The sequence below is a fragment of the Amborella trichopoda genome, chromosome 4 (assembly GCF_054954075.1).
Source record: "Amborella trichopoda isolate Santa Cruz 75 chromosome 4, AtrichopodaSantaCruz75HAP2 v2.0, whole genome shotgun sequence".
NCBI lineage: Eukaryota > Viridiplantae > Streptophyta > Magnoliopsida > Amborellales > Amborellaceae > Amborella > Amborella trichopoda.
The window spans coordinates 47,868,062-47,881,180 of record NC_142339.1 but is presented as its reverse complement, the minus strand read 5'-3'; the positions used below and the strand labels follow the sequence as shown (position 1 = coordinate 47,881,180).

The 13,119-nt window shown below is 36.4% G+C and overlaps 1 protein-coding gene across 1 annotated transcript; it reads right to left on the bottom strand.

Moving 5' to 3' along the window:
* Positions 1–617: 617 nt before the first annotated feature.
* Positions 618–11,321, bottom strand: LOC18431066 (purine permease 1). Its single transcript, XM_088865395.1, has 3 exons — positions 10,902–11,321; positions 3,268–4,242; positions 618–985 (listed from the first exon to the last, which is right to left on the bottom strand). Exons 2-3 carry the CDS (start codon positions 4,033–4,035, stop codon positions 653–655), a joined length of 1,101 nt encoding a protein of 366 aa, XP_088721521.1. The 5' UTR covers positions 4,036–4,242; positions 10,902–11,321; the 3' UTR covers positions 618–652.
* Positions 11,322–13,119: the final 1,798 nt, after the last annotated feature.

The window sequence follows — 13,119 nt, the reverse complement described above, 5'->3', positions numbered from 1 at the left end:
TTTGGAAGGTTTTCTCCCATTCTGGATCGCATTCAGAGAGCTTTACATAGCGAAACCCTAACCCTAGCATCTCAAAATCTCTGGACTCAAACCCTAGATGCCTCGAACCTTAATTACTTTGTAAGTTCAAACCCTAGAAGAAACCTCAAACCTTATATCATAAGTGCTTCAATTCTATTTTTCACTAGACCTTGTGCTTTAGTAGCCACAAAGTCTGGGGAGGTTCGACGATAAGCCTCTAATAATACCAGTACATGATAGCCACTTAAAACAATTTAACCGGCTTGGTCATTAGTGATTCCAGATCGGTGATTTATCATCAAAAAAAATTTAAACACTAGTTATTCATATTATTTTTCTTTATATACTACTACCACATTTTTTATTTAAAACAAAATAAAGGTATTTGTATTTGTGGCAATAAGTTTTAATCCATGTCATGGTTTGTTTCCATTTATTTTTAATTGAAATGTAGCACATGTAAATAGACTTGTCAATGTAGGTGCTGAAAAATCTTAAAAATACTACGTTATGTTGTTACCTTTCATTTACTAGTAGAATTTAAGAGAAAAAGACCTCCAACCTGCTGAACTACTGGATTTCACCAAGCATGAATATCCCTTCAATAAACTGATAATATATAAAATAGATATTACAATTGGTTTATCGCTGTATCCATATCAGGCCCCTTCTTCTTCCTTGCATTGAGGTGCTCCCCATAAAAGTAAGAGACAAAACCCCACATTGATAAAACAAGAGCCATACCTTTCTCACCAGTAAACTTTTCATGGAAGAAGATGACCACCAATAACTCGCTCAATGGGATTTGCAGAGCTACAAAAACACCAGTAAACATGGAGGAAGTGCAAAAGATGAAACCAGCACTTCCTATAAAGAAAAGCTGCCACATTACACCACTTGCCACCACTGTCAGATAGTATTTAAACTCTCCCAATCCAAACTCTCTGGCCTCTATCGGAATAGCCTGAAAGCAAACATAACATGCTCAAACCCCAATTCACATTGATTCATTAAAACTACATCGACAGCCCAAATTTAATTTGGGAAATATTTCTATATTTTCCCTATTGTATAGAAGATATATACTTCCCTTCCCATCCAGCTGTTTAATTTAGATCAAGTAAGCCGTTGACCTTTTGATCTAGATCCGATGCCTTAGAGAATTTCATCTTTAATTTTTTTCCACAAAGTATATACGGTATGTGTCATCATTTCAATGGGTTGCACCTAAAAAAAATATTTTAAATAAAATATAATGACTAAAATAACCCTGAAACTTTCAAAGGCATTTTGGTCATGATATTTGTATAAAAATATTTTTTTACAGGTATGCGTTTGAGAGAGGAGTGGATGCCCAAACTTTGGTGTCAAAATATTTTGTAAGAAAACATATTAAAATAAAATACTATAAAAATGCGATAGGGGCCATCTCAGCCGTTAATTTAAAATAGACGGTTGGATAAGGGGAAGTATGTAAGTTTCATACAGGAGGGGGAAATTTAAAAAAACTTGCCCATTTAATTTCGCAAGTCCCACACACAGGAAAACATATTAATGCTATTGGTATCATATGCCTACCAACATTTGAGGGCCTCATGATTTTATGTCATTTAATTGTGGCAAAGCCCATTGTGCCGATATACTTTTGTCCTACCCTATTGTTTCATCTCATTCAAATTGCTTTTGCACATTTAATAATCACTCTTAGTAAACCATTTGTAAGTAAAATAATTCATATGCTAATTTTATACACCTAAACTTTATGATGATGGCAATATTTGGGCAAATGTATTGCGCAAGCAAGATGATAACTGGCACCATTTTGGCTTAGCAATGGCTCTCCAGTTAACAATTTTCACCATTTTTTGTATCCTAAGATGGACAACCCGTTATTGCTCTATTTTCTCTTGAAGAAAAACATTATTTTTTAAATAGTTTTGAAAAAATTGTTTTCATGATCTTCTTCACCGAGATCGTGCCAAATTTAGATTGCTGCGAATCGTTGGGAGAGCTCATACTATTCTGATTTGCTCAAGGGCAGACCAAATGTTTGCCATCATCATCGTTTTGGCCTTGTCCCAATCAATTGAGGTGGACGAACTAAATGTTGGTGTTTCGATAAAAAAAACAGGAGTCTTCTAAAAATAGATGAAAGGAACATTGTAAATATGTGCCTTTATTCGGCGCATTTGTCGTCCGTGTGGCAGACGGCGGACGCTAGTGTTTGGCTTGGCGTATAACTAAACAATTAACAAAACCACTCTTAAAAAGTAGACAAAAGATACCCCTCACGCAAAAGTAGGCGTGTTCACACATTTAACTGTACATCACCTTTTGAATAGTGGGGTTTAGGGGAAGGACAAATAGCATTTACTCAGTGCTCTATTATTGAAAATTTTCGGAAATATTTTGAAAAAAATTGAAAATAAAAAATAAAAAACAAGACAATATATTAAAAAAATTTCATAATCGTCGTAATAATATAAAAATCATATGAATATTTTCAAATAACGCTATTAATATTTTTAATAAAATTATATATTTTTTAACTAGGCAAGTTGTTAATTAATCATAACTCGTCTAGGCCAAATAATTACCGGTCAACGGACCATAGATAAGCACTAACAAGTGTTATGGACTTATGGGAAAGGGATTGGGTCATGATACTAGCACATTCGCACTCGTTAGTCATCACGTTGTGATTTTCATTCTTACTATTAGCACCTTAAAAAAAAGATATCTCTTAATCTACTTAAAAAACTCAATAAACCTTAAAAAAAAGTTGTGCAGATATAAAATCCTAGCGTTCGAGGAACAAAGTTGAAAGGAACACAAAATTTCTAAAAAGAACATAAAATTAATAAAATCGTCGCAGTTCTTGGTACCATTAAAGAGCACTGCTTCATATCAAATTATAAGTAATGGGTTAATATTTAAGATTTTTCCATCCAACAATTTATGAGCCATGATGACATGCTATTCTTTTATGGATAATTTAAAAAATAATCATGGCAATGCAATTTCACAGATAAAATGTTAAATGGTTCAACTTTTAAATGCCACATATAAATTTTTCTAAAACTTGCATGATCATTTCTCAAAATGTTGCAGGGATCATTTCTCAAATTTTTAGATAGATTAAGGAGTTAGTCTTTTTTTTTTTTTATGGTGTCTGTGGAAAACCACAAGTTGATAAGTAGGTAAAGTCTCCATTCAAAATCAAATCTTAGGGCCAAAAAAACTCACCTGAAAGTCCTTATTGGCGATCATCCCAACCGTGCAAAAGGCGGTGGCCACGACATACATGATCACTTGCATCTCCAGCACCAACGTGTATGTGACCACCACCTTGGCCTTTCCGTAAACAAGCTCAAGCAAAGGCACCACCAGCCCAAACACTGCTGCCGTTCCTACAGTCATCACATACCCTAATGCATATTTCGCACCGCTCACGCCCTCCGGCCTGTCGCCCCGAGCCCCGAGCCCTAACAACACTGGTCCCAAGGTAAGCAACACCACTGCATTGATCGAGTAGGCCGTGAACCTGTAGCGAACCAGCACGAACGCAAAGAGAGCCGTGAATGCTAGTTGTGTGCAGAGAAGGAGAGACGAGGTCGAAACCGGGAGGTAAGAGAGGCCGAAGGCGTACATGTAGTCGTCGAGGCCGATAAGGAGGCCGATTCCCGCGCTTTGGAGGGCCAAGGGGAAGGTGAGATGAGATTTTTCCTGTTGAGATTGAAGCTTTTTGCTGAAAAATTTAGGGAGAGAAAGAGGGATCAGGAGGAGGGGCCATGCGGCTGTTTGGATCCAGGCAGTGAACCACTTGCGTTGTCCACCATGTAAGAAGTAGATGCGCGACACAAGGGGGGCACAGCCTCCTCCAAGAGTGAGAAAGAGGCCATTAACGGCGAGGAGGATGTAGCCTTTAACAGGGCTTTTATTGTCTGAGATGGTGGTGCTTGTGTCCATGGCGAGGTTGAGGACATGATGGAGAAAAATTGTGAGGAGTGGCATGATTTAAATAGGGTCGCTTTTCATGGCTAAATTTCAAAGGGGGATCTCCGTTCTTTGGAACTAGAGTAATGGCTATGGTGATGCTATTAGTTTCTTTCACAGGGTGACGTCTTCTTGGACTGAAACTTTACCACGCTGACCCGTTGTTATCATTAATACTGCATAATTCAACGTGAGCCAACCAGCTCCCTTCCTCTCTTTTTTTCCCTGCTTTCAAACTCTACTTTAGACTTGGGAGCCTAACTTTTATCTTTATGCACTTTAAAAGGCATTGGGAGTTTTAATTAGCTCTCACTTAGCGGATTAATTAGGCACTAAAGACTTATGTACGACTCTTTTTATATCAATACCATGATATTATTGACTGATATATTGATGCCCATAATAATTAGATATTTTGAATAAAATATCCTGAAAGGTCACAATTTCCAACAGTACTGGCTCTCTCTTGTTTTTGAAATGGTGAGTGGTTTTTGAAGGTGTCGAAATGATTAGTGGTTTTTTAAAGAATCATGATAATAGAAGCCACAACATGCAGCTGAGATATGAAGAGTGATATCACTACGATTGCAACCCCTTTCTTGTGCCATTGTTGTATTCCTTGTTATCAATAGGAGTGGCACAAGCTTTTAAAGCTCGGATGGGGCTCACATGACCTTAGATCTGCTATGTGATCTTGAATCATCATTATTATTCGTGCCAAATCCAAATTTCTAATTATTTGGAATTGGTTGCATGAGTTTTGTTTCATCATTATATTCTATCTAAGACCGTGGCTTTAATCAAGCTAAAAGACATATTATATCTTCTCGCTATTTCAATCCATGTTTTTATTTTAGCCTTCCACTTGCAATAATGAATAAAATAACAAAAAAATGGAGATCCGTGGATTAATTGGGTTCCAAAGACTAATGCCCCCTGCTCACCAACACATGTGACCATTCAAAGTTTCATACAAACAATGTGGTAAATGAAATCTCTTAGGTCTGCCAATTAATGTATTCGATTCACTAGTCACTGTGCACATCGACCATCAGTTCTTTACTCAGTAGTGACAGACTGACATAGCAACGGTCCATTAATAATGTTTATGATGCATTTACATGTTATGAAAAAGGTAATTGCGTTGTTAGTAAATAAAAAAAGGTGAAAAAAAATCTACAAGAAAAAAACACAGATGTGGGGATCCAAGATCTCCACTGCACACCATCAACAAGAGAGGAAGAAAAGAAGAACTAGAGCCATGCTCACTTTTTCTCTTTCTCTCTACAAAATAACATTTTTTTAATTCAAGCAAAATTCATCATCCAATGCATTGTATGCGTTCTTTTTTTTATACACTAAATAACTTGCTTTCCAAAACTCCCTACAAAAAGGAAGTCAACCACTTCAACATTAATCTTAGTAGGGATCTACATATCAGGGGAACTTCCTTGTCCAAATGATAAGGAAAGAATTTATTCAAATAAAGACTGCCAACTCAATCTAATACTTACTAAAAGGAAAGGAAATGAACTTGCTTCATCTTCCTAAAATAACTAAATAACCAGACTCTTCCAAAAGATAACTCCTAATATTTATTGCAAATTAAACGTACTAAAAAAAGTATAAGTCAACAAAAGAAAAATATATTGCCTAAAAAGAAGAAGAAAAATCTCATGCAAAAGAAAGAAAAAAAAGGGACCTATAAAAAATACACTTTATCAAACTAACCTCAAAATCCTGTTTTTAACACTTAACCCTAATATAAAAACGTCCCAACGAATATAATTAACTAAAATAAAATTAAAAGTTTTTAGCAACCAAATCTTGATCTGTATCATTCTCCCATGGTTGGAAAAAACTCATCATTGAGTTTTGAAGTGTGCTAAGATGAATTTTCTAATAGGCTTGTAACTTTCTTTAATTCAAATATTGTAAACATGATCCTGGAACTTGTAGGTTATTGTATTAATCATAACACAACCATCTGGATGCTCCGAATTATGAATTGCGGTGAGAAAAAGGGGGTATTTGATGTTTTAAAATAGACAATATAATTTAAAACATGTTGAGACTCCAATTAAATATTTTACTAGAGGGCGACACATCCGGGGCCAAATTCGCTTGTGCACTCCATATCATAAAAATACAGGTTTTTTATATTATATACTGGGAACAGAATAGTTCAAGGAGTTGAATCCCTTGTTATGATTTACACTGACCAAATAATGCGACAAAAAGCAAATAAGGTCAACTACCCTTAATTATAGCCTCAAGACCTATATATTTGTTTCTGACAAAACAAGACGTACAAATATATAAAAGGAAATAACATCAAATGGGATATAAACCCATATATCTGATCTATGACAGAGATGCCAATCCTACGACCTTGTCCCTGTCAGAAAACGGGCCTCAAGTAGGTATTTCAGAGCACATAATCAATTTCTTTCTCTAGTTCTCTCTCTTCTCTCACTCTATCTCAGTACTGATCAACATAGGAGATATGTCCTCTCAAAAAGTACTTATCTACCGTAAAAATATGCGAACCCTATTCTCATGTATTCACCCGGATTTTATAATCCTTTTCAGATGATAACCTTCAATCTCTCTTCGATAACCACCAAATATCATCTCCACCATGGATTTCTTGATGATGCTTATCCTCTTCTTCACCTTCACCTTGGATCTTTACTTTGTCTTTATCTTTTATGTGGATTTAAATATGTAAGCTGATCTTCTAGTTCAGATGAATGGATTTCGTGGATTTGATTTTGAATCCAAGGCTTCACGTGAGTTTAAAACCGCGGGTAAATCACTTAACCCCAATTTTAATCATGTGTAAACTTTGAATTTGTACTTATCCTATGTGGTCAACCCTTAACCATACGTGAATTCAAATTCACGTTTATCTGATATGGCCAACCATACATCTTTTGAATTTAAATATGTAGCCTTGCGGGTTAATCAAGCTGTCTAATGAGAAAGACTAGGACATATCCTTCCTTTTCATCACTCGTTGGTTCACCTTTCTGTTGATCTCGTTGAATATACTTTTTTCACTTGTATAGAACATTTCCACACCGATTTTAAGGGTGATCAGATCGATGATCCAATGATCTTAGTTTCTTGGAAAATTCCACACATTAAGAGAGAAATTACAATATCAGTAGTTGAATGTTGTTATGTTTGGAATGCACGAGACATAGTCAACAAGCAATCCAACCTCCGACTAATACGAAGCTTCAAAAAAAGGGTCACGACACTTCGACATGGTTTTTTGAGAGTTTCAATTTGGTCTCGAAAGCATCGAGCTTCGGGGTATCAGTTAGGATATATTCGAACCGACGGTGGTTACATATATGGGTTAAGCAAGGTCTAAATATCGCTAAAGTCATATCACCCTTGTACCTTAAGGTACATGAGGCCTTACTATATATATTTTAGGAATTCACCTTATTATATTAAGACGAGCTTTCTTTTAAGCCCCATAGGTCAAACCCCATTCTTTCAACATATGACAGGTGTCTTAAAGAGTCACAACACGTCTCACCTAGAACTCATCCAATATCTAGTGGAGAGGCATTTATGTGCCAAGGAATATATGCATTCCGGAGTTCAGTCTTAAATAGAAACATCTTCATGATCTCTTATCATTGGCCATAAATTATAGCACATGTGTATAACCAACGATAGATACCAATATTAAGCCGTATTTATTCTTCCATATATCACATGGATAGGCCTACATAGAGCCTTAGTAATATATATATATCCTAGAACTTGTCTTCAAAGGAGATGGCTTCACCAACTGACGAGCTTTTGGTATTATTAGTCGTGAGTTAGAACCTTTAAAAACTAACTAACGAGTCAAGATTCCTTTAGGCATGTCAAGTTTTTTATATGATGGATCTTGATCATATCATATATTTGCATCACATGAGCTATTTCATTAAGCCTCATATGAAGCTTGGCTATTATATCAATATTAAAATACATTTGGGCCTTGTATGTGACTGAAAACACACCCAACACCATTGTATATTGATAATGACTAGTCCACAAGAAAAGGGTCGTTATATGCAATAGAATCTGTTCAACCACAAAAACTTGTTGAAATTGCTCAAATTTAACCATAGAGCACACCACGTATACATCTTTGAGATGAGCACTAGATTCGATGGTCGAACAAATTTCACCTATTGATTATCTTTTGAGGCCCTAATTCTTTTCTTCATCAAATTTTTTCATACCCATGATCTCCTCTGGGTTTGGGTTGATTTCTTGCTTATCTATCTCTTTATTAATGAGAAAGTTAAATATCCTTATTCCCTCAAGGCCAACTTATCTCATTTCATCTTGTTCTTCATCAAATCGAGAACCTTTATTAAAAATAGGATCTTACATGACCTCAATGAATGATGATTTCAATTGCAAATCCAAACCTACTTGCTCTTCACCTTCAACTAGATTTTCATCAAATTTAAGTAGATTAGTCTCCCAACCACGAGTCCCCCGATGCGGAACGTGAGCATAAAATGGGCTCTCGAAAATAGCTTCCGACTCACTACCTTCATCATAGTGTGTATGTGTCGGGTTTTACGTTAAGTGTTGGGTTAGTTCTTCCACTTACCTTCTCAAGTATTCTATCTCAATCTCTTGGAGATCTCATTCTCGTTGGATGGGCTCATTCTCGATTTTCCATGAACCATGATGCCTATCGATGAGCACCATGATCCACAGGAATCGACTAATACTCTGATACCACTAACTCAGATGAAATTACGAGCTGCTAATAATTGGCAAAACGACCGCCTTTTTAGAGAGAAATAAAAAACTAAAAAAAGATTTGCAAAAGGCATGGACGTGGTGATTCAAGATCTCTACTATGCACCATCAACAAGAGGAGAAGAAAAGAATAAGAGTTGTGCTCCCTCTCTCTCTCTCTAGAAAATAACATTTTTTTTATTCTATCAAAATTCAGTATCCAATACATTATACGTGTTCCTATTTTACATACTAAACAACTTGCTTTCTAAAACTCCTTACAAAAAAGAAAGTCCACCACTTCAACATTAATCCTAATGGGGATCTCCATGTGAACTTCTTTATCCAAAACATAAAGAAAGAACTTAATAAAAAAAAAAAAAAAAAGAAGACTACCAACTCAATCTAATACTTACTAAAAGGAAAGGAAACATACTTGCTTCATCTTCTTAAAATAACTCAACAAAAAGGGACTCCTCCAATAGATAACTCCCAATATTTATTTCAATTTAAATGTACTAAGAAAAACAAAGATAAGTCAACCTCACAAAAAAAAAGATACCCTACGAAACAAAAGTTTTTTTTTTTTTTAAAATAAAAAATAATCATGCAAAAGAAACAAGAAAATGTACTTACACAAAATAAATGACTTATACTTCCAAAAAAAAAAAAAACACATTTTCTTAAAAAATAAAAAGACTTTATCAAACTAACCTAAAAATCCTATTTTTAACAATTAATCCTAATAAAAAATAAAAAGTCCACCTACATCTCTAAAAATAAAATTAACAAAAATAAAATTAAAATTATGTAGCAACCAGATATTGATCTACATCACTCTTATGGGAGGATTTTAGCATCATGGGTTATATTGCCATTGCTAGACATGGAATGCTTATCAATAAGGGTTGAGTGTGAAGGGTGAAAGGAAGTTTTCAAGCACATCCATTGTGGGATCCAATGGGTTACAGTTTTTCTCGGGCTAAGTAAGGTAATGTGGAAGGGACACATATATAAGAGAGAATGGTTTGTCCTATATTTTTAGGATTAGTTTATTTTGGGTCCCACGGATAATCGCAATATAAGAGCTATTTATCTTAATATTAGGGACCACCACCAGTGCTATCTACGGGAGCACCGGTGGTGTCAGCATCGAGCACACTTGTGTTGTCCCACCGGCCTATACCACGCCAATGGCCTGGTGGCCATCAAGGCTGGTGACACACTGGGCCACCTCTTTCTCCAAAATTCTTCTAGCCGTCTCCCAACTCTAATATCTCTCTGGCAAATCTGTCCCTACCACCAGACCATCCTAACCCTTGGTCCTACCTATGTCGACTCGATCTTCTAAGCAATTGGGTCTGAGATCCAAGTTACTTATATTGCACTTAGGGGCAGCCTTTGGCCTTTATATACAAGGCCTCTCCTAGAATTCTAGCTCCCGATACCCCTCCAGTCTCCCATCGGGCCATTGGCGCTATCAAGTTAGGGGGCAGCGAGCATTGGGCAACTCTTAAAAGTGGTCCCTGTCAAGTTGCATCCCTCTTGCTCACTATGTCTAGGCTTCATATGGCCACAGACTGAGCAAGAAGCAACAAGCAACAATCTACCAAAATTATGTAAGTGACATGGATGAGGACCCCTAAAAATTGGGGGCTTTTGATGTCGAAAACAAATTAAAGAAGCATCTAAAAATTTAAAAAATGAAGCGAAAATAGTTCAAAACTCCACATAAACCAGAGTTGTGCCAAAGACACGGGTGATGTTAGTAACTAGGAAATTGGCACTATCTAGAATACCGGTCTTTACGCCATCAATGTTGTCTGCGGCACTGGTGTGAAAGTTTGGACTTATATAATCTAATCGGTGTATATATTCTTTCTTTTTTTGCCTTTTTCTTCTCTTTTTTTTTTCCAGCTTAGATCACTCACATGTAGTCCATTACAATATAATTGTATTGAAAAAAAATAAAGAAAATAAATCTAAGATCTAAAACTTGATACCTTTAAAACCTTTCTTTTATTAACCAATGAAAATCACTATGTTATGCTAGGGAATAACAAAAGACATCAGAAGTAAATATAACAAGACACAAAAAAGAAAGTGTCAGAGATTACTTCAATAGAGTTTATGACACCCCACACCAAGTCACCACCTTCTAATGTAGCGGGATCAATGGTCAACCTTCAACCTCAATATTGAAAAAACAATTTGGCTAAACCCTCCAATGAAACATTAACTCCTTCTAATCCTTTGAATATCAAATTAAGGCTTAACCTCTTAATAACCTAATTGAGAGAGATAACATCTCTTTACTAAATCTTTAACCCTTTAGACCATGTAAGAGATGAGAGAGATAATCAAAATAGGAGGGGCGTGCCTCTTTTTCAACACGAGAGAGAGAGAGAGAGAGAGAGAGAGAGAGAGAGAGAGAGAGAGAGAGAGAGAGAGAGAGAGAGAGAGAGAGAGAGAGCACCATGGCTGGGGTGTGCCCCTTCTATTTCTTTACGAGAGAGAGAGAGGAGAGATTTTGGTGTAGGAGATATGGGAGAGGGCACCCATTTATATAGTGCTTGAAGGGGTTTAGGGTTTTTTAGAATTTTCCATGGTTTGCCTCTTCTAGTAAGATTGTATATATATTATTGATCTCAAGTGACTTGAAGGGTGAGAGATATATGCCATCCGTTCCATAGATAGGTTATCAAGATCATACGGAAGGTGCTAGAACATTTATCTCTCATTTTCTAAACCATTTTCCCATTAATTAATTTAAATAAAAATATCTATAATAATATTGCGCTTTCTTATTTTCATGCACAAGCCTCATCACACTTTCTTTATTTGTTTTCAAAACTTCCTTCAGACACAACCTTTCCAAAACATAAGCTTTCTTCACCCTCAACCAATAAGCTTGATTTAAAAAAAAGGGAAGTTCACAAGGTGGGGCGTGCCACCTTAGGTGGCACATCATGGGCCCCACCATATTGTCATGGTGGCCCATTTTAAAATTAAGAAAAATTGCTAAACGCCCCCCCCCCCCCCCCCCTTTCGCCCCCCAAGATGGACTTTTTACCCACTTTATACCCCACCCAACTTTTCCTAGCAACTCCCCCCCAAAAATGATGTTTTCTAGCTAATATCCCTATACAAAAAACTTCATTTTTTTGGATGAAAATAGCCTTCCCTCACATAACAAATTATTTTCATTGGAGAAGGCGGTTCGGCATTTTGAACAGGCGGTTCGACGATTTTTTTTTGCTGGAATGGGCGGTCCGACGTTTCATGGTGGCGGTCCGACGATTATTTTTTTTTGCTGGAATGGGAGGTCTGATATTTTGAAGTTACGGTCCGGCATTTTGAAGGGGCAGTCCGGTGTTTTGATATGGCGATCTGGCATTTTGTAGGGGCAGTCCGGTGTTTTGATATGGCGATCTGGCATTTTGTAGGGGCAATCCGGCGTTTTGAAGTACGCCAGACTGAGCAGTCCAACGTTTCCTTTTATTGGGATCCAAAAATGATTTGTTATGTGAGAAGAGGGTATTTTCGTCAAAAAAATTTAACTTTTTGTATTGGGGGTATTGGATAGAAAACATCATTTTTTGGGGGGGGATTGCTAGGAAAAGTTGAGTGGGGTATAAAGTGGGTAAAAAGTCCATCTTTGGGTTGGGGGGGGGGTTTAGCAATTTTTCCTTAAAATATTTATGATTTTTAGAAATTCATAAAATCCAATTCGAATAATCAAATCAATATAAAATCAATATTTTTGTTTTAATAAATCTAAATTTTATAAATAAAATACCCAAAAATTCAGAAAAATTCAAATAATAATTCTAAAAATCATATAACATTAAAAGAAACATAATAAAATACTTTTGATGGAAAAAATATCCATATAGTCTAAGAATAAATAAATAAATACTGGGGCACTTTACCTTCTACTGTGGACTACGGCCCATACGTGCTTTCTAAAATCGACCTAGTGTTGTCCATGACCCACAGTCTATGCAGGGGCTCATTTGTGGGTCAGTAAAGCCAATGGGCAATGGGTCATAATCTCAATATGTGGATTTCAGGTTCTCCCCTAGAGACGTACTAACCAATGTCATCTAGACTTGATATAACTACTACCTTATTATTCGTAAGGATAATCTCTTCCACATGTACAAGCTTCACCCTAAAAGGTGGTTAGCATTCCCGAAATGGTTATCATATGTTCATGTTGTGTGATGGTATGCGGATGAAGCTTTGGCCCCTGTCTCCGAAGGCCTCCATCATACAAAAGGACCACACAATCCATCGCCTCACTCATCCAGGCAAACTCCGACCTTATCAAGG

Bases quoted from the DNA above. Each gene is read 5' to 3' on its own strand.
- LOC18431066 (XM_088865395.1), bottom strand. From the start codon at position 4,035: ATGCCACTCCTCACAATTTTTCTCCATCATGTCCTCAACCTCGCCATG. The intron at 986-3,267 runs GTGAGTTTTTTT...GTTTGCTTTCAG, and splicing joins TCGCCAATAAGGACTTTCAG to GCTATTCCGATAGAGGCCAG.